The 23,326-nt window shown below is 38.6% G+C and overlaps 1 protein-coding gene across 7 annotated transcripts in view; it reads right to left on the bottom strand.

Annotated features, from left to right (window-relative positions):
• SLC4A4 (solute carrier family 4 member 4) overlaps positions 1-23,326 on the bottom strand; it is a 370,587-nt gene that overhangs the window by 200,316 nt on the left and 146,945 nt on the right. For all 7 annotated transcript variants that reach the window (XM_042251504.2, XM_060417186.1, XM_042251503.2 and 4 more), the window contains exons 4-5: positions 15,190-15,325; positions 5,355-5,515 (exon numbers count right to left, since the gene is read on the bottom strand). In XM_042251504.2, the coding sequence (XP_042107438.1) occupies positions 5,355-5,515; positions 15,190-15,325 (297 nt within the window). The remainder of the gene's footprint in view (positions 1-5,354; positions 5,516-15,189; positions 15,326-23,326) is intronic.

Genomic DNA, 23,326 nt, shown 5'->3' with positions numbered 1-23,326 from the left:
AAGGAAGGGCAGATTAGAGGGTTATGGTATGATTCCAGCTCTAAAATAAATTTCATATGTGTAAACAGAGATGTACCCAAAAACTGTTGAGAAAAATATCTCTAAGATAAGATTAATGGTATTTTGATTTTCATGTGCTACATTTTTTCTGCATTACTAAAAATGAACATATTTTACTTTTGTGATGAAAAATAAATATATTATCATTTTGAAAATATAAAAGGTGTTAAAAGCAAGAAATAACATGACTAATATATCTGCCAACATGCACAGCTCAGGAATGCCTTTAAATATAAAAATTAGAGCTCCAAAAATAGAACTACATTTTCCTAATCATTTCCCATCATAATACCTGAAATGGCTTATAAATTTTTTTTAACTTAGGAGCGGAGGAAAATTCCCACGCACTTGGCTTCATATGTCAATGACATTCTTTAAGTGTAAAATAATAATATGATTGCAATAATGAAGCTATCAAAATAACCTATACAATGACATTATCCATTAAATAAGACAAATTTTCTATTAGTGTTTAGAAGGGGATCTTCAGGAAGAAAAACTAGGTCCTGGGAAGAATCAGAATGAGGCTGAGTTTTGTACACAAGTGTGAGAAGTGACACAGCTTCAGGCACAGCTTGTGGCCTCATATGGTGGTGACTTTGCACTTAAAAAGGGAGGGTGCCCCTTGGAGGTGACTGAGAAGAAGTAGCAGGTAGGCTGCAAAAAAGGACTAAAATCATGCTATTGTTTGTTTCATATAATCACACTTGCCATGATTTCTTTCTCTTCTCTTTTGTGGAAATAAAAGTGGGGTGAAGAGGAGATGTATCTTAAGACATAGCTGCACATAATTCTCAACTCTGAATAATAGCACCATTCAGGAGACAATAACGGACTGCATCCTCTGTGAGAAAAAGATTTTTTAATAATCAAATAATGGCAGTAACTCAAGGTACCTCACCAATTTTTACCACTTGATATCATGGCAGTTTTTTGTTCTTTCATGTTGTTTAATCTGCTGTAAAGCTTTGATTCTGTCAGAAGACTTTTAAGCATTTCTTTCAGTCACTGACACTCTCTCAAACAGGCTTTTTTCTCTACTCCTCCAAATCTGGTCCATTTTTGTTCTTTCTTTATTTTCCTTGTAAAGTACGTTATTTGCCTCTGAATTGTTTTTCTGTGTTATCAGCTCCAGAATGACACCGCTGTCTCTCTCCCACTTGCCTCAGGAGTGGTACAGCAGGCATAATACTACGTGATGACACTTCAAAGCGACCTAGTGGTGTCCAATTTTAAAACTGAATGACTGTATTAAAGCAAACATGTGGAGGCCAGAGAAAAAAAGCCACAACTGATAAACAAAAAGTAATGGAAAATGAAAGTGAGAATGTAAACTGCTTGATGAACTTTTCTTGGTGGTGATTTAGTGGCTAAGTCATGTCCAACTCTTAGACCCATGGACTATAGCCTGCCAGGCTCCTCTGTCCATGATGTTTCCTAGGCAAGAACACTGGAGTGGTTTGCCATTTCCCTCTTCAGGGTATCTTCCCAATTCAAGGATCAAACCCGGGGTCTCTTGCACTGTAGGCAAATTCTTTACTGACTATGCTACCTAAAGGTAGTAGATACCAGAAACTCTCTCTTTGGCTATTGGTTAATGAGGCTCCAATATCATGTGGGACTTGGTCTTCTACCACATGGAAAGGGTCAGCAAATTACTGAAGACCAGAAACTCTGTAAGACAGCTTTTTTCAGGTTCTGAAGATCTAGAAGACAGTTTAATAAAAAAGCACAAGTATATAATTCAATTTTAACATTCATCACCCTTGTTGATCATCTTCAGGCAGAGCAAAGAAGCTATGAGGTTGTTTCTAGCTCTATCCACTATACCTTTCAGAATCTTTCCTCCTGTTCATGAAGTCTCTGAGCATCTCTTGACCTGACTCAGTCTATACTCAGGTCTTGCTAGGTAAACTTTATCCTGGAATAGTCATGGAAGTAAGAACAATTACATCTGAGATTCTCATTCAATTCTATCAAAAACCCTGAGAGGTCTACCTTTATCCACCTCCATGGATAATATACAGAGACTGATGAAGAGTTAAGTAATGAGCCTTGTCCATGGTCATACATGCTACAAAAGGTAGACCCTAATTAACCACTCCTCAACTTTAAATCCAACATTCTCTCTACGACATCACTCTGCCTGTCATGGAATGAATACATACCTCTGCCAGAGAGTAGGTATATTTTAATAGAGAACAAACCCTGGGTTCAGTGAAATGAATCTCCAAATAGTGGAATTACAGGAAGTAACCATGGTCTAAGGTAGGACTTTTTTATTTAACACAGGAAACCTCAATGACCCTTAAACCACAACACATATTCTCCCCCTATGGATCTTGCCGATCCATTGCCCAGTCACAAGTTTAATCCCATTTGGCTCTGCCTTTAGGCATTTCTAAATTCAGACATCTTTGCTCTACATTAGTTCTTAAAGCCTGAAAATACAGAAATTGTGATTCTCACTCAAAAATTGGATTGGTTTTCATTAACCATGATACATTTTTAGATAACAATCTCACTTGCAGCTTTTAACAAATGCAAATAAGTCAGTGAAACAAATAGCCTAGAAAACCATTCCTTTCCTTTGCTTCTCTGTCTTTGCAGATCTTCCCTGGATACAATAAACCAACATCTCTTCTCACATATCAAAGGTCCGTTTTCAGGCTCACCTGCTTTGTCAACTATGAAAAATTCTGTAGAAAGCTGTATTTCCTATATTATCTTCTCACTACTTATTTATGTGGACATGGATTTGTAACATATTCCATTTACAAAGTGGTAGACTTGCAAACCTAATTCCAGGGCCCAGAATAGTGTCTGGTACATGGTAGAAGGCCATGTACCACTGCTGAATAAATGCATAAACCAACCTCAGATATGCAGATGACACCACCCTTATGGCAGAAAGTGAAGAGGAACTAAAAAACCTCTTGATGAAAGTGAAAGAGGAGAGTGAAAAAGTTGGCCTAAAGCTCAACATTCAGAAAACGAAGATCATGGCATCTGGTCCCATCACTTCATGGGAAATAGATGGGGAAACAGTGGAAACAGTGTCAGACTTTATTTTAGGGGGCTCCAAAATCACTGCAGATGGTGATTGCAGCCATGAAATTAAAAGACGCTTACTCCTTGGAAGAAAAGTTATGGCCAACCTAGATAGCATATTCAAAAGCAGAGACATTACTTTGCCAGCAGAGGTCTGTTTAGTCAAGGCTATGGTTTTTCCAGTGGTCATGTATGGATGTGAGAGTTGGACTGTGAAGAAAGCTGAGCACCGAAGAACTGATGCTTTTGAACTGTGGTATTGGAGAAGACTCTTGAAAGTCCCTTGGACTGCAAGGAGATCCAACCAGTCCATTCTAAAGGAGATCAGCCTTGGGTGTCCTTTGGAAGGAATGATGCTAAGGCTGAAACTCCAGTACTTTGGCCACCTCATGTGAAGAGCTGACTCATTGGAAAAGACTCTGATGCTGGGAGGGATTGGGGGCAGGAGGAAAAGGGGATGACAGAGGATGAGATGGCTGGATGGCATCACCGACTCAACCGGTGTGAGTTTGAGTGAACTCCGGGAGATGGTGATGGACAGGAAGGCCTGGCGTGCTGCAATTCATGGGGTTGCAAAGAGTTGGACACGACTGGGCGACCGAGCTGAACTGAATTCATTCTATTCACCTATTCAATGCATCTTCACATTAGACTTCCTCTCTTCTCCACTTGAACCGTAAGCAAGTGTAGAGCTTCCTTGTAAATCTAACAAGCCCTCTTAAGAGGACATAGATATGTATAGATCAGCAAGATATATACCCAATTTGAGAACCAATCTTCTTGTCTAATACAAATGCTCTAGACTTCCCACTGTCTATAAAGACACAGATGCCCACAGCAAGCCTTTGACTTCTGATATTAAAAGAAATTTTGAGATCACACAAGAATTTTATACTGGTCAGTGGGGCCATGATCCACATCCTCTTCCCACAGTCCCAGAGTAAGCACACTGCAGGCCCTTTAAAAAAGTGCAGTCATCCCTACAGGAGGAGAGGTCACCGACCTATGGAATTTTTTTCGGAATAACAAGCACCTCTGCTTAAGGAAAACATGGTCTTGAGCACATCAATCTGAACGATAAGACAGCTTAGGCCAGGTTCTTGCTAGAAAATGAAAACAGTTACTACTCTCTGGAATGCAGCAATGTGTGTACAAGGTGTTCGACATGATACAGTACTCAACACCACACAATACTAATCACAAAGATGCCAAAGTTGCCGTGCACCATGAGGCCAGTGCCTTGCCGGGGGTTCTACAAATGATCCTCAACAGCAACAAAACCCAACTCATTCACTAATCAATAAGGTTCCATGGGCTTCTTGCCCCACCCAATTTTCCCTACATACAGCTAAAGAAGCTTGACTGTCACCTACAAAATCAACCCAACTGAGGGACTAGACATAGACTAGCTTCCTTTTTACAGAGGATTTAAACCCTATCTTACAGATAACAAAACTGAGGCCCAGAGAAGCTCAACACAATATCTAAGATCAAGAAGTTCTAGAAATCTAGTGTGCAGACTTCCAGTCCACTATAGCAAAGGCTATGGGGGGAGAGTTCTATTTAAAAACCTCAATCTATGCTAATATCTGAAGGAATGCAAATCTGTCCAAGCAAACACGGTACCAATTATAATTTTAAAAATAACATAAAAGTGAAAAGCATAAGAGAGAGGACTTAGAAATAAAACTGGAAATATGCCAAAATATTAACAACAGCTATGCTCAGATAGAAGTACAATGGACGATTTCTTTTTAATTTTGTTCTCAGTATTTGTCTGTACTTTCCAAATTTTCTGCAATAAACCTTAAGAGAAAGACGAACTTCCCTGGTGGTCCAGTGGTTAAGAATCTGCCTTCCAGTGCAGGGGATGCAGGTTGGATTCTTGTTTGGGGAACTAAGATCCTACATGTCACAGGGCAACTAAGCCCACTTGCTACAACTACTAAACCCAGGCACTTCAACAAAAAACCCGCATTCTGCAACTAGAGAGAGGCCTGCGCACCTCGATGGAAGATCCCATGTGCTTCAGTGAAGATCACAAGTACTACAACTAAGACCTGATGCAGCCAAAAATAAATAGGCAAATATTTTTAGAATAATAATAAAAATTAAAAGGAGAGAGATTAAATGCTATAGAATATTCAGCTCTGCTTATACTAGAAGTCATCTGCATTCAGAAAGATTCATGGAGAGGCAGATAGAGCAGAAAAAATGCTAAGAACTCAAGACAACATACTTACCCACCAACTGCGGGAGAGAAGAAGCTTCCCTGTCTAGCATGATGGATCCTTTCTCCATACACGTCCTCAGCTCAAATAAACTGTGAAGGGACAAGGTGGCCACGTGGGGTTTGCTCCATCTCTCTCCACCCTGTTCCACTTTTTCTTCAAACTTAATCCACCTAGAAACATGAGAGTCAAGTGAAGAGCAATTAAAAGTGTTCTCATCACCTCTGGAAATAGCAACACCAACCTCTCCAGTTCCACCCCCACCAGCACTTTCAAAATGTCTCCTTTTGTGGAGTCTTAAAAGCTTATTCTATCATTAACTGAATTATCTTTATAAATATACCAAACAGATTCACCAGACTGCTCCTCTCGCTGATGTTAGAGAGAAAGAAAACAAACCAATGCATCCTTGGTTTTATATCTATCTACATGTAACCATGAAATCTTTAAGAATGATTACTGAACCAATTTTTTAAAATAATGTAGGAAAAATATGCATTTCAAATTCTGCATGTGGGTGGAGCCTACAGTGTGTAAAAATAATCACTATTGTGAGAATTCTGTTGTAACTTCACAAGGCAAGTTTATACAAGGTAAAATAATCAGTAATGAATCAATATTTATTGTAAATATTTAAAAATATGGTGTGCAAAATGGTTAGACAAATATAAAATTCCCCTTTCATGCTTAAAGAGGGCCAGCATGTGTTTCTGTATCTTATATTAATAACTCTCTCTAGGTTGACACAAGTTCTCTTCTCATCAAGATGCTAATAGAAGCTTTTACCCCTCGAGCTTGGCTCCACGTGTGTTTAAAAATATACAAGCTCAGTAAACAATGCATCTAATCTGATAATAACAGATCTCTTATTAATCCTAGTAATGGAACAAATAACCCTATTTTATAGTTTCTTCTTTCTAAGATTTATAGACATTTTGATAACTTAACAATATATAGGAATGCAAAAAGTTAAAGGAAATGAGAGCAAAACACATTTGACACTCTTCATATCCCACATATTATATATATTGACTCTTCCTACACTGGCAAAGGAAAACAAGAAAACATCATGATTTTGCTATATATCATGACCAGAGAAAATGTTGCTTTCTATCACTTCAAAACTCTGAAAGATATTGGACAAGATAAAAAGGGGATTAAAAATTCTTTTCCTACACTCTGCACCAAAAGTTTAATGATTGAAAAATGTTTTCCTAGGAAAAGCTAAACACTCATCCAACTCACTGAAGATGAGAACAAAGGGCAGAGATCAGAGGAAGCTCTACATAAGGTATTATTTATAGACTGCTCACCACTCCCAAGGGGAATAAAAGAACATATTATTAGAATCATGAGTGAAAATAGATCAACAGATCAGCCACAATGTCAAGGAAAATTCAGATTTCTAATCAAGCCCAACACTCATGTGATTCATGAGTATATTAGCTATATTCTAAATTCCCTCTTTCCTCTCCCATTCAGGAACTTCTCACACTTCAATGACAACCTTATCCCGAACCTCACCCTCCACCCTAAGACCCTCCTCCTTCCTCCTGTATCCCCCAAAGTATAAGGAGTGGAGGTTTTCACATGTTTTCCCTCACATTAAAAAACCAACACCAAAAAGTTCTAAAACTTCAGAACTGGACCTTGTTTATTCTACAAAAGTAGCTTTGAAACATTCTGAAAGAAAGACCTTTAATATTCTTGTGTGTGTGTGTGTGTGTGTGTGTGTGTGTGTGTGTGTGTTGTGCATGTGTAAGTGTGTGTTAATTAGCAGTTCTTCACCTTTGTTGGTATTAGAACCACAGAAGTAAATGGAAATGAGAGAAAAATGACAACTTCACATCACATTCTTATAGAATTCTATGGATTTGCCCAGAGGATAAAAGGTAATTGGGTTATTTTGAAAGTAATCATTTTACAGAGTATATTACATTGGCTAACTTCAGGCATATTACCTTTTCAGACTTACAGAATCTCTAACATGTTGACTGGTGACCAGTATGTGAATCATATTTACATTTGATGTTATAATCTATCGCTCAAGATGAGACTCTAGAAGATTCCACTGTACATGAAACCTAGTCGAAATTGCATATAATTATGTTATCCAAAAAGATGGTAGTAGTGGTCTTGCTTTTATTTCTAAGAGTATTCTTATTATGTGAGGGATAGAATCTTTGGTCACAGAATTTAAGTCCAAGATGAATAATAAGGGCCAGCTAGAAAGTCAGTAAATGGGAGTGCTCTGTATATTCAGCCTTTACTTCCCTCTCATCTCTCCTGAATGACGACCACTTGCTCTTCTATCAGCTGCCATAAGTCCTTATAGCCAAATGCATTTTGTAAAAGAAAACTAAGCCTCACTTATGTACAGTATATGACAAGAGCTCTTTCTGCCATGATCTTCAATTGTCCAAACAATATAAGTTTGACAAAACCTTCTTTTTTAAAAAAGGAGTAAAACCATTGCATTCTTTTGTGACCAATTACTCTCCATAATTCATCTTAAATACGATTTTGAACGTGTTTCAAAAGCATATTTAGAAATAATCCCAACTAGCTTAGATTTAGAAAATAGTATTATTCAACCTCCTGAATTATACCAGTAAGATTTGGTCAAGGTTTAACCATAATGAAATGGGAATGTAAAGTCTCAAAACTAGCCATTTCCTTAAAATCTATGAAAGACAGGTATTGTCTCAAAGTTCAGTTTAAGTATCTATTTCAGTTTGACTTCAGTAAATACTATATGTTGTGATGATATCATATCATAGTATAGCAAATAGCACAAGGTAATTCTGGGATAATGACTACTAAATTCCTTTAAAATACATTGTTTGAGGGACTTTCCTGGTGGTCCAGTGGTTAAGAATCTGCCTTGCCATGCAGGGAACACAGGTTTAATCCCTGGTCTGGGAACTAAGATCCCATATGTTGAGGGGCAACTAAACCCACATACCACAACTACTGAGCACAACCAGAGAGTCTGTGTGCCACCGTGAAAGGTCCCGTGTACCGCAACTAGCACCCGATGCAGCCAACTAATGAATGGGTGAATTTTTTAAAATACACTGCTTGAATTGTTCAAGGAACTGTACTTCAAACATGTAGGCATAAAGTAATGGTTTGCCCATTTAAACAAACTGCAGGTAGTTTCATTCCAGAAACTATATATGCTATGTCTATCTTCCTCACATATCAAGGACAAATTTGAGAAAAAACTGAAAATGACTCAGTTCAAATCAGAACCCATTAAAGAAAAGGCTAAGGCAAAGGTACCGAAGTTCAGCCTATTCATGTGTCAACGAATTTGTAAAGGTGCTTTAGAACCATGTAATTACAGTTCTAAAGACCAGACATTTTTACTGTAAAATGTACTAAAAGCTACTATCTACCCTTCATAATAACTATGAATAACCATATATTTGCAATAAGTTCCCTACTTATCCTTTTGTCTTAGTTACTTGACATGTTACAGAAAAATTAATTTCAGAAGTTGGCTTTTTAAATGCTGGCAATCACAAAACTGTTATAACCTTGAAGAAAGAGTTTATTAGGTGAAGTTTATTTTTTCCAAGGTCTTAGAAGAATAATGATAAAGTACACTGCAGTTTAACACACTTTGAGTGACTGCCAACCAAACAGTATTTCACTAGTTTGTTGAAGAAATAGAAGGCCCACGGGAAACACTGAATATTTTGCAACTTTCCAATCGTGTGATTAAATACAATTAAGAAAAGAGAAGACCTCTAACTTAAAAACATGCCAGTTTTACAGTGGAAAAAAGACATGACCTTTGCCCTAGAATATAATCCAACTATATAAAGCTATTAAAACAATAATAAATTTCTTATTAACTAATAAATGCCTCATTGTACATAAGAGATGCCAATGCTAGTGTGTATCTGGGATAAAAGATGTTTTTAAGGAGAATTCTTAAATTTCTAGATCAACTGTGAAAGTTATTGCAAAACAGTGTAGTAACCACATATAATTACATAGATGATTAAATTCCTTTTTCTTACAGAAAAAAAAACCTGGTCTCAAATGGAATTTTCCAGAGTAACACAGTGGAGAAGAGATAGTGGATTCAGTGTAGATTTGGGTCCCTCTGCAAAACCCTAGGGTACGGGCATGTGGCTATGTTTGATGGCCAGGCCCTGAAGTCAGGTTCTCCAAAGGGAGGCAGGGTCACTCGGCCAAGCAGAAACTGTTCCTCCATGTCACCCACTAAAACTGAAACATCAGTACCCTTTTCCTTTGTTGGCTTGTTGGGTTTATTGAAACTTGTGATGTCTTTCTTTTTTACGCAGGTTTGGCAGTAGAATTTGCATCTCACTGGGGAAGTGATCTTTAACACAGATTCTTATAACAGTGATGAATCCCAACATGGTCCCTCTGAATATTCACTGAGGGAAAACTGAAAGCCAAAAACCATGTTGGCAAACATCCCTGACTCACAGAAATAAAGAGTTTGGAGTCATGGAGGGTTGTGACAGCCTTTCTAGCTGGCTTAAGGCCATCACCAAAACTGGATCATGACTTATTCTTTTACCAGTTTGCTTCATGAATCAATTAGCTGATGCCTAGTCACCTAGAAGGAAAGCTATGACAAACCTAGGCAGCATATTAAAAAGTGGAGACATCACTTTGCTGACAACAGTTCATAGAAGCTATAGTTTTTCCAGTAGTAATGTATGGATGTAAGAGTCGGATCATAAAGAAGACTGAGCGCCGAAGAATTGATGGTTTCAAATTGTGGTGTTGGAGAAGACTCTTGAGAGTCCCTTGGACTGCAAGGAGATCAAACCAGTCAATTCTAAAGGAAATCAGTCCTGAATATTCATTGGAAGGACTGTTGCTCAAGCATCAATACGTTGGCCACCTGATGTGAAAAGCCAACTCATTGGAAAAGACCCTGATGCTGGGAAAGATAGAAAGCAAAAGGAGAAGGGGGCAGTAGAGGATGAGACGGTTAGATAGCATCCCCCACTCAATGGACATGAATTTGAGTGAACTTCAGGAGACGGTGAAGGACGGAGAAGCTGGTGTGCTGCAATCCACCGGGTTGCGAAGAGTTGGACATAACTTAGGAACTGAACAACAACAGTCACCTAGAAATTCTTAATGAGAAGCACAGGATCATTCACTAGTACCAAATGTTCCATTAGAACTACTGCTACATCACTGAAAGTCAATATTAAAGTTTTGGTTTTTTGACTTTTTGCCATACCATGCACACTCAGGGAATTTTAGTTCTCTGACCAGGGTTCTCTAAACCTGCGCCTCCTGCAGTTGAAGCATGGAGTCTAAACTCCTGGACCACCAGGGAAGTCTCTGAATGTCAGTATTCTAATGACCTAACACTAAGGATACTCTTTTGAAAAATAATATTCTCTGTATTGCACTGATTATATATATTTCTCAGGTCTGATCATTCTACCTTTGGAAAAGCTAGTGAAAATTCAAAGTTCTTACTTTCAGGAAAGAAAAAATCAGGGAAAAGATGTGGGAAAAAAGAGGGTGGTAGGGTTGGCTATACTTCAAACGTCATATAAATAAAGACTTCCCTTGTTTATGGTTTTACATGACTACTGTGCTTTGTGAGACTTAAATGGGGATATTTTTCCTACCAGTGAAAGCATTTTCCTTATTTTTTAAGACACAGAGCTAACCTGAACTTCCTGAAGTAGGACTAAAACTGCAGTAATGTTGAGACTCCATGTAGGATATTCTTGGTCAACTGAAATCATTTGTCAACTGAAAAAAGTGTAAGACATTAAAAGGGTAAATACTAAAGAGGGTGTTATTGTGTTCTATGGGGTGTGGACTCACAGCAGAAACTACACAGAGCTGGAGAGATCGGGCAGGTTAGCTCTCTATGGAATAAAATAGTCCTTTTGATTGGAGTTTTCACAAAAAGCAAAGAATTCTGTTTAACATTAGCCAAAACAAAAAAAGCATGCTGCATTTTCATATGTAAAATGAGTCCCTTTTAAGTCTTAAACTTTTATTAGTCTGGTAGGTTTTGGAGCTTTCCATGGGCAAGAAAATCCCTATCGTGCCTGGAAACTGGACATCATAAATGGCAGTCATAAATTACTATCAAAATATTCAGAAGCAGAGTCATGTTGCAGGAAGTAAAACCCACCGACAATCTGAATCACTTCTGGAGACACAACCATCTCCATGCTTCCCAACAGAATTTGGGTGGAGCAGTAAGCTAAGAATCAAGGCTCTATTTTTCTATTCATTCATTCTATAAACAAGCAGTTTTCAGCAGTGGGCTGTGTCACAGATAGTTGAAAACACTAGGAATATAGTGGTGACCAAAACAACCCCAAATTCTTGCCCTCATGGAGCTTTACTTTTATTGGAGAGAGATAATAACAAGATATGTTAACATGCCAAACGTTGATAAGTACTAAAGACAAACAGAATAAAGGATGAGGGATAGGAAAGTTTGGGGAAAGTTGCTTGTTTCCAATGAGGAGGTCATGGTTGAATAGAGACCTGAAGGAGGTGAGGAAATGGGCCACAGAGATAACAGTGGGAACGCAGGGAGAGCATTTCAGACAAAGGGAAGCTCAAGCGCAAAGGCCCTGACACAGGAGAGCATGACCAAGCCCGTGAGGCTAGAGCAGAGCTAACCAGGAGGAGAGAAGTAGGAGACGAGGTCAAGAGATCACAGTGTAGAGTTCACGAGGGAAGTAAGGGCAGGTTCAGGGAGATGGACTAATTACAAAGCATCTGCAGTCATCTAGATGAAAAAGAATGGTGGGTTGGACCAGGGTTGTGGCAGCAGTGAATGCAAGATAATGGTGAGACTCTGAATATCTGAATAACGTTGAGGGTAAATTAGATAGGCTTTGCCAGTGGATCAAGTAAGGGATGTAGAGAAAAGACAGGTGTCAAAAAGACTCCAATCTTTCTGGCTTGAGCAACTAGAAAAATGGAGTTGTTCACTGTGGTGGGGAACCTTGTAGGAAGAGCACCTCTGACGTGGGAAGATCAGAAGCTCAGTTTCTGACATTTTACTTTGAGATGCCTGCATGCATGCTAAGTCACTTCAGTTGTGCCTGACTCTATGTGACCCTACGGAATATAGCCCACCAGGCTCCTCTGTCTCTGGGGATTCTCCAGGCAAGAATACTGGAGTAGGTTGCCATGCCCTCCTCCAGGGACTCTTCCCAATCCTGGGATCTATCCCAATCCTGGGATCGGCATAAGAAAGTGGTTCTTACATCTTCTGCCTTGGTAGGCAGGTTCTTTACCACTAGCGCCTCCTGGGAAGTCCTTTGAGATGCCAACTACCCACCCAAATATTTGTTTTCAATCAAACAAGGCAAGAAGTCTGGACTAGAGAACTATATGCAGATGGCATCAGTGTATTGATGAATTAGTTTGAAACATCAAACAAAGGTCCTCTTCCGGGCTTTGTCAGTGGTGTGCTGGCTACCTTGGGCTGGGTACCTGGGTACACTGAGCTGTACATCAGTCAGAAAGAAATGGACTATCACAGACCTCTAACTTTGATCACATAATAATTCTAAGAAATTATTATATTTAGAACAGTAGACTCTAAGGCAATCAGTTCTCAACTAATCATAATCTCTCCCTTCAGGGGAATGAGTACAATGAGGTAAACAAAATGAAAAAAAGAATATCACATATATGATTAATTAATTAATAGTAACTGTGGCAAGTCCTATATAGGAGAAGTTTTAGAAGGTAGACTATTGTCAGTATGCTTCTTTCCGGACAGTTTCCTCCGTGACACGGTGTACACCCACCACACTTTTTCTCCAGCAGTACAGTCTCTCAGGAACCCATGACATCACCAAAAGGACACATATGTTGTTCCCAAGGAAATAACCACCTTTTAAAGACGGTAAAGTATTCATGACCATCTTAACCTTTAAGAATCTTAAATGAAAATACTGTGTCCATCTCATTCAATTTTGAACTACTGATACAATGAGCTGTGATCCCTTCACATTTCTGGGACCAGAGGTCACATAAAATAAAGTACAGTCTGCATTTGGCTGAAATTAAAAACAGAATGCTGTACCTGAATTCTACTCTATATAGGTACTCGCACAGAATTTTAAGATGAAAGTTAAGAATCAATGGAACTCTTCTAGTTGCAGCTGATGACACCAATATACAAAGAGGGATGGAATTTTAGAGCTATAAAATGCAATGATATTAGAAACAATGCAACCCAATATGACTCTCATTTGACAACATAAAAAACACAAGCTCAGGAAAACTACATGATTATATGACCTGCTAGTTAGCAGCAAAGTCAAAACTAAACCAAAATCTCCCCGACACTTAATTAATGCTGCACCAGTATAATTCTCACTCTGATCTTTTCTGTTAGAAAGAAGAAAAAGAAATAATGAAATAGAGATACTGGTACAAGTTTTCAGTTTGACAGACTTCTTCGGGAGAATGTTTTATCAACTAAAAGCATAATTTATGAAAAACTTTTAATATCCAGGTGATTGGTGCGAAGAGGGGAAAAAGAGACAACGACCAGAAAGAGGCCCCCAAGAGAGCAAAGAAGGAAGAGCTTCAAGAGGGAGCATTTGAGATGCAGGGGCAGAAATGAGTTATTGCTCACTTCTGTATTCCCAGTACCTAAAACAGTGCCCAAACACGTACTGTAGATTCAAAACGTTATGGCTAAATTTAATTGATTTGAAATAAATTACAGCCTATAAAAGGCATGTTGTTTGGGCTTCCCTGGTGGCTCAGATGGTAAAGAATCTGTCTGCAATGTAGGAGACCCAGGTTAGAGTCATTAAAAACATACTGGCTGAATTTAATTGATGTGAATTAAATTACAGCCTATAAAAGGGATATGTCCATATTATTTTGTTGGTGAAAGTCAAATACATTGAACCTCCATACAGTGATGACAACAGACCAATAACTGCCACTATATCAACATCTTTGTATTAAATGATTTTTGTATGTCATAGACGATTTAATGTGGTGTATATAACTAAATCTACATGTAGAAAGAAAGAAAAGCTCTGTTGCGAGATTAATGAAACTTTAGATATTTGTGCAGTGCTTAACAATTTATATAGCATTTCCACATATATACATGTATGTATGTAAACATCCATGACACAATGATATATCTAATATAACATGATATATATTTATAAATAAACTATATAATATAAATACAACATAGTTTAACATATATATTTATATATTGTATATCTTAAGTTGCATATATATATATTATATGTATATTTATATATGATGATGAATGTTATGAGGTGACAAGGGTCTGAAATTAAACTCGGGTCCCTACTACTCCCAATCCAACTGAACCTTCTACTTGTTTTCACTCTATTTTTAAAAGATGACAAGTTTTCACTTGGAATAATGGCAAGTTTGTGGATAATGGTCATTGTCTTTGCCACCTCCCCCTAACAGGGAATGGGTAACAAGTAAGACATGGTACCACAAGATACCTTGGCATGTGGAGACCATGGGTATATCTCTCCAGGCCATCATTTTAGGTGCCTGACTTTCCCTCTTAAAAATATTTTATTGTTAAATACCTATAAATGGCGATTTACTTCTAATATCTTATAAAGGTTAAAATGAAGACCAATGACCCCAGCAGTGAAACAAAGGGTGTCCTGCATCCATGTCAATGTCAAAGAGAAGAAAAAGACCTTTTAATCTTTAACCAGCCAACCTCAGGCTCATCGGTCATTCAAAGTGCTCAGGTTAGAGAAAGGGGCTCACAGACGAGGATCTTGCCCCGTCCTTGTTTCCCTGGCTCAGTCCTGCACACTCAGTCATGCCTCACCTCGCTGTCTCCTTCCACTCCATCTCTTGCCCATCCACGGCCAGCAGCTCATCCAGTTCCGTGAAGAGCTGAGGGGGTGCTGGGCTGTCATCTTCCTCGCCCAAGATGAATCGGATGCGTTCTGCTGCAGGAGAGACTGCAGAATTGAAAATACTGCGGTTAAACATCGGCTGGACAACCCTGAGCAAAGTGTAGCTCCGAGGTCTTCCTCTGTCCCCAGAGGTGGTGGGCTTCCCTTCCACATTTTCAGTGGACATCTTCCTCACTGAGCCTCCCTCACCCCCAACCTAAAGACAAAAGGAATCCAAGGCCTTCTCTACTCCTTTGGTTCTGAACCGTGTCTCAGTTCTCCACCACGCTCCAGGACAGAGCTCCAATTCCACGTCCCGACTGACGGAGAACCTTTAGCCCTCAGATGAGCTGAGGTCCAACCACGTGAGCTTCTCTCTTTCTCTACTGATGACCCATCCAAAAGTCTGAGACAGAAACCAGCTGGAGCCAATCATTTTCTCTACAGCAGTGGGAGGGGGCAAGACAGCACCCCAATCCTAAGTTTCCCCCAGGCCCCCGCCTCCCAGCCACCCTCCCTGTGCCCAATGCCCAAAGCCCATGCATGCCCTTGCAGGCTCCTTACTGCCCGTAACTGCCTAACTGCAAAGTTGATGAAGGAATATTTAACAAGACGGAGCCTCTTCTTTACATAATGGCAGTACCCAAAAATGTTTAGTCACACTTCAGTGCACTTGAAAAACAAGCCCAAGTAAAATATTGTACACCAGAAGGGGAAAAAACCTTCCAACTTGCTTGAGCACATAATTGAATGCCCTACTAGCTCCTTCTGACCCCATCTCCTAAAAGTCATGTAATGAAAAATTAACTAGAATCTCCTCCTAGATGTGGGCTGTTTTCTCTTTCTTTAAAATAAAAGGGGAAAAAAAGGAAAGCTTTTGGAAACTGACAGTTGTAAGATAAAGCCCATGGATACTCCTTATAATCCCCAAAGAATGGTATATACATGTGACGGTGGTCCGAGTACACAGATTTATTCATCTGTAGAGCTCTGTAGTAATATATGCTCTCAACCTAATAAAACAAAAATAATTCCTACCATCTGAAAACTGCTATAATACTAGGCAGAATAAAATTCCATAGGTCAAAATACATTTACCACAAACTCATGAAAAATATTCAACCTACCTAGTAATCAAAACTAATTATTAAAATAAAATACATGTTTTGCCTATAAAAATGGCAAAAACTTCAAAGAATGACACTCTCAATGTGGGCAAGGGTTTAGGACATATGCACCAGCATCTTTCAATTTACATCACTGGTAGGAGTCCAAACAGAAACATCTTTCTGAAGGAAATTTGAAAAAAAATATGGAAATGTTTTCAAAGTATATCTATCCTGTGAGCCAGCAATTCTACCCCTAGAAAGATGTTCATTTCAAATAAATAACAGTTGCTATCGCAACATCTTATCTACAGAGCTGACCACTATAGCATACTTTGTAACTGAGAAAACTAGAAAAAGCCTAAATGTCCAAAAAGGAGGATTGGTTAAACAGACCATTGGTTAAGACCATGCAATCAAATACTATGTCATCATAAAACATAAAGATGAGATTATTGTTTTTTGACATGCATATCATATAATATTAATTGAAAAAATAAAACTACAAAATCACATGCATAAAGCAACCCACTTTGCCAAAGAAAAAATACACACGTATCCATAAGATAGTCTGGAAATGAGGGAGCCCTCATTTTGCATGGTTCTAATGAGTGTGAATTTCAGCTACTACAGTTGAGTTAAATAACCCCAGTAGCCCAGCACCACAGCTTAAGTTTCAGTTGTGTGGTATATTAACTATGCGTAATTGCATAAAATACAAAGTTCACTGCCAGCTCTTCAGTCCATCAGCTACCATGTAAATAACATACGTGCATCATGATCATGACCAATCATAGCGCCCCTTTCAAAGTCTGCCAGTGACTGGTCACTACGCATTTGTTATCCAGTTCATGCGCAGACAGCAAAGTGCATAGTGGTGCGGCCTCCTTTTCTTGCAATGATAAATGCATATAACATGAATAATCAAAAGAGGGAGTTGGCCAACAAAGATGGAAGTACAGCCCAGAAACAAAAAGTACTAATGCTGGAAGTGCAACGTACGTCAAACACAAATGGAGTTAAGATCTAACTGATTATGGGAATGTAGACAACGCTGCCATTCTCCATTTGAGAGACTCCAGATGTACAGTCAGGGGAACTTAGTGAAAGCAAACTCATTAACATAAATAGTAAGGCAAGTGGTTGTAACAAAATGATAATAATGTCCCAGAGGAAGTGATACTGGCAAAAAAAGAAAGAAAACCTTCACGTTTAAGGAACTCTCATACACATTTCCTAACATGGAAAGCACAAAGGATAACATGTTGGAAGCGGATCCAGACTTAGGAATATGACAGCTCCTCTGGGCACAGAAAAGATGTTCACTCCATTTCATAAACTGTACTACAGGAAACAAGCAAACTACTTCTGACAAGATTTTACAAAGAAATCAACCGCTTTAATCTCAATGCTTCTAATGTTTTAAATTAACTTGTACTAAGTAAATACTGGTTTTATTATTTCTTTCATTTCCCTCTACCTTTACAGTCAACACTAAGAGAAATTTTAATGATTTGGAAAACTTTTTAAATGTCCAAGAACAATAATAACTTTTCTCATTGACCATTAGGATTGTTTTATATAATTTCAGCTTGCATAGTCATTTTTATGGTCCTGCAATACAATGCAAAGCAAGGACTGCCTGTATATATATCTTTTAAATGCTATTCAGTTTATTTCTAGAGCTTCTATTTTCTTCTTTTTGCTTTCATATCAATTCTAATACATGCATAATTCATTCATGTATTCATTCAGCAGTATTTATTGAGTAATGTCTATGCTTTAAATAGGTTTTGCTTCAGGCTTTGAAGATAAAGCAAAGAACCTAACAAAAATATTCTAATTTATATGTTGGAGGGAAAACAAACATTAACTAATTAATTAGTTTAGTGAATAAGAAAGTATATAAACCAGCAAACAAGAAGAACATCTGCAAATTGTTCTGTGCTTCCAGAACATTAAAACAAGGTAACTGAATACATATTAACATAAGATACAATATGTTTTACTTTTGTAATTAGAAAAAAAGTGGCTTGGAGATTTCCTAAATCTCTGGGAGAAAAAAAAACCTAAAGTTCTAGGATTTTTGTGTAAAAACATTTGCAATGTCTTTCCAATCAAGAAACAGGATGTGTGATTATTCTAGAGGATCAGAGAACACATAAAAGGAATGATAGGAGGGTAAGAAACGAGTGGGAGAGTTTGGAATCTAAATACTAAACCTAACAAGAAAGCGTCCACATTACTAAAGATATAGCTATTCAGCACAGTGGTTCTGAAACTGACAGTCACAAATTTGACTGATTTTCATCAACATTCAACATCAAAGATCCCTGAGACAGACAGAATTAGCTTTCAGAAAAGTTTGTGTTTAGAGAATCAACTTTTTGTCCATTTCTAAAAGATGCTGTGTGGCTTTGTCTTCACCTCTAACAAAGAATGAACATCTCTCCTGCTTAAAAAACAAACTCTCCTGCACAGTTCATCTGTGCTGAACTGGAATCCACAGAGCACTACTCTGCAGTCTGATGTTCTCAAGTCAGAAAAGTACAGCTTGCTTATCAGACAGCAACTTGCTGCACCTCTGCAAAACAGAAAGAAAGAAAGATGTCATGTTACCTCCAGGTCTTCCTCTCTGGGCACCGCAACTGAGCACCTTCCACAAGTTGTCTTATTTATTAAATATAGCCTCTGAGCAACCAGTATAACGATCTCCAGGATAAAATTCCAAAATCACACGTCATAAACTGGCTTGCCACTCTAGTTTCTTTCCTCAGTTGCTCCCCTCATCAAAAGAAAGCTTCTCCAAGAATCAGAAATAAGAGGTATTGTATTGTCAATATCAACATGTGGGAGAGGCATCTTCCAGGGCCAACAAACACCCTCCCCAATTTTTAACATCATTGGTAACACCAAGATATGCAGGGTGCAATGAAGTATGTCAGGAATTCATTTTTCCCCTATAACTTTTGATCAGATAAAAGTGAAGTGAGTGAAGTCGCTCAGTCATGTCCGACTCTGCGACCCCATGGACTGTAGCCTACCAGGCTCCTTTGTCCATAAGATTTTCCAGGCAAGAATACTGGAGAGGGTTGCCATTTCCTTCTCCAGGAGTTCTTCCCAACCCAGGGACTGAACCCGGGTCTCCCGCATTGCAGGCAGATGCTTTACCGTCTGAGCCACCAGGGAAGTCCTGGTCAAATAAAGAAATGAGCTAAATACGAGCTATACCATTATTTTCAGACTCCTTAGCCAAACTGGGTTTGAATCCAAACTCCATTACTTATTTGTTGTGTGATCTGAGACAAGTTAGTTATCCTCTCTGTGTCTCAAGTTCCCCCACCTAAAAACTGGAATGGTGATGATCACCAGAGTAGCTAAAATACAAGATACAGATTCATTTAAAAATTGCCAGCCCTTGCCAGCAAAACCTGCCTGGCTTCTAAGAAAGCAAGCTCTCACAGCTGTTAGCCTTGACAATCCCTCTATGTTGAAAAGATACTAGATAAGAAAGAAAATAGCCAAAAGTTCTGCACGATTTACTTTAGTAAATTAAGTGGCTTCAGTAATGAGAATGCAAAGGTGTCCATACAGTCCAGGAAATAGCCAATAAAAGAAGAAGAAAATAAATAAGCCCTTTCAGTCTTAATTTAATACCAGAGGAGTAGGGGGTTTGAGAACATCAGAATATCACAGAATATACACATGAATAGATTACAATTCTAAGTAATAACTAATCTAGTTTCATCATAAAAGAAAACCTAGAGAAAAAAATGAGAGCGGGTAAGAGAAGAAGAAAGAAAGGAATGAGAAAGAGAAACCGTCAAATTCATCCAATTACTTTTGTCAGAACAGAAGGTCTGCAGATCAAAATGAAGTTAATGCCTTTAATCTGCTTTGATTTTTTTTTTCCTTTTTTCATTCATCCTCTGGGTTAAAATATATTTTGGGTTTTTGAGTGGTTCAAGAATTCCCTGGAGGGTCCTACTTGAATGTGGTTACCTCTGACCCAGGTCCACCTGTCGGAGGACAACGTGATGGTCTGCAGGGGCTGGGGACACGTGGTGCCAGCAAACCCCTGCTACCGACAGGAAGAAGGCAAATGCATGGCAGGAATGCTGTCCACCCACTGCCACCAGCAGCCATCACAGCAGACATCATCCTCACACTCTCTTCTGCGGAGCTTGAACTTGGCCTCCACGTTCATCTGGGCAGCCACCATCCACATATCAGCGAGGGCATGCAATGAAACCTCTCCACCATGCCTTGGCTACACAACAGTCTACTCCCCATTTGCCTTTCTCATCACTCTGGCCTCAATCTGTGTGTCCATCCTTGTCTCCCACAGCAACCCAGAAGCGTCCCATGACAGAATACAACTATACTATTCTTTCCTCTCTGATTCCATTTCTAAGGCCCAGTTGAAAATGCTAACTTTTCCAATAACCTATAGTAACCATTCCCCAAAAATGTGAATCTCTCATTTACTGAAATCATAACTACACTTTGAATTATTCACTGAGGCACCAACCAATACATGGCTTGCTCGTTATTACCTAACGTTTCTAGATGTGCCTTGTCTCTCTAACTAGGTCACTGAGATCCTAGAACACAGGGGCTGCGTTTTACACACCCTCCTTAAAGACCAATACAATACTGTGCATGTAAGAGTCATTCTGAGTATTAATGAATTAAGTTAAGTTGCTCCCTCAGTCGTGTCCGACTCTTTGCGACCCCATGAGCTGTAGCCCACCAGGCTCCTCTGTCCATGGGATTCTCTAGGCAAGAATACTGGAGTGGGTTGCCATTTCCTTCTCCAGGGGATCTTCCTGACCCAGGGATCAAACCCAGGTCTCCCACATTGCAGGCAGACGCTTTAACCTCTGAGCCACCAGGGAAGTAGATATGGCTAAACAAACCTTGTACATTTTCCAGCACACAAATATGTGCTTGCAAAAAGCAGCTGACATCAAGGACTCTGAAATGGAAAATATCTAAGTTTTGAAAACTGCCCTTATTCTACCCTTCCCCTTAATCCATCTTTGCATGAACTGTACCAAAATACATTCGCCATTTCCTGTTATGTCACATATAAAAGAATGAATACTTCAGGTCAACTATTTTCCTCTGCTAGATGCAATCTTCTTCTACCCTGAGGGACCACAACATTTAATGTGCACATCTATTAAGACATTTAATATCCATGGCTCGGTGTGTTATTCATTGCTGTACTTTGTCTTCACAGGTTTTCATGCCTTACCTAAACTGTTCTTGGCACCTATCACATATACAGTGAAGTTATACAAAAGAGAATGGATGGGAAATTGAGTAAAAGAATGAATGAAAAAAATGAATAACATCTATTCTGCCCCAGTTCCTCACAGGATATCACTCTATGCTTCTGTCCTCTGCCTCTTGTTAATAAGCTCAACTAGGAAAATGACATGATGGAAAAATGCAAAAAATGGAAAACGGGGCAGTGGGGTTAGCGAGATTTGAAGTATAGTTCCTACACTTTCATTTGGTACTGTAACTGATTAGTTTTCAGTGTATTCAACATGCCATGGTATTTGTTGAGATAATACAAATATTTTTAAGATAATATCTCTATCTTCAAGGAAATTAATGCTGGAAGATAACATATAATAATGTGAAACATGCTATCAATAAAAATGAAATACTCAATATGTAAGACTTTTGAATGGTTACACTGGACTAGGCATTGTGTGAAGCACTTTCCATTTACATAGTTTATTTTACACAAGCCTATGAAACATCCACTACTGTTATTCTCTTGTATTTCTTTCACACTACAGCTAGGGAAACTTGAGTATTAAGAAGCTAAGAGACTTCTCCAAGTTGACATAACAATAAGTGATATGACCTCAAATCCACTTGTGTTATTTCCAAGCCTACTTCTTAGCCACCACACTCTAATGGACGATCTCATCTTTAAAAATGCTCAGATCTCCATATGAACAGTACAGACAGTAAATGTACTGGATTTCAGAAGAGGCAGAAATCATAATGGCATATGAAATAGTCCTAAAGTAAATTAATTGGACCTTTGGTTCATTATCTGCTGAAAGGCAATTTGTGAGCGTGCTCTTTTATTTTTGGTCTGTAAAACCTCCCCACTGTGGTCACCCTGCAGGCTACCCCAAACAAACTTTTCTTCAATAGAAATAATGACCATAATGAACATTCGTACTGAGCGCGACAAGTTTACATGCAAATCCCCTTCTGTGGGTTAAATGAGGACTTCTGGATCTTGTATTTTCTCCTTGTCAAAGTCCACCATCTGGTAAAGTCTTAGCTCTCAAACCAAAGTATAAAAAGAAATAACTGTTTGCTTCTCCAACTTATTAATGTGCTATCACCAACTGGTTTATATAGTTATCATTTTAAGTATTCATTTCTCTTCTTCATGCTGAGATGAAAGTTTGTAGGTCAGTATCATGGTTGTTAAAACTTTCACAATTACCTATTAGGCCACTGTAGTACTTAAATACACTTAAATGTATACATAAAATCCTCAAACTTCTTTTCACATTCATAACTACAAGAAATGATTAAATACCTAAATGTATAAATCTCCATATTCATACAAATCTCTAACATACACACATACATGGCAAAGGCATTTGTTACTCCTGCCCACCTAGCAACCCTGACCTTTTTTTTTTTTCGATAACAGCACCCCATTTTCCTTGGAGAGACATCTTTATACTTAGAAGTCCACTGATATTGAATTACCCGCTGTGCCCCAGGCCTGGACAATAAGAACATCACCATTCTTGGCCACAATAATTAATTTTTGACTGGATATTTTATCTAATCCAGGACAAACAGAATAAATAAGCATTAGCTTTTTTTTTTTTTGAACTTCCGGGAAATAAACCTTCACTTTATGCTTAAAGTGCTAAGATGGTAATAAAAGCTTCCAGTGTAGATGGCCACC

The sequence above is a fragment of the Ovis aries genome, chromosome 6 (genome assembly GCF_016772045.2).
Source record: "Ovis aries strain OAR_USU_Benz2616 breed Rambouillet chromosome 6, ARS-UI_Ramb_v3.0, whole genome shotgun sequence".
In the NCBI taxonomy this organism is placed as follows: domain Eukaryota; kingdom Metazoa; phylum Chordata; class Mammalia; order Artiodactyla; family Bovidae; genus Ovis; species Ovis aries.
Note: the sequence above shows the minus strand (reverse complement) of the source record. Positions and strands in the feature narration are given on the sequence as shown.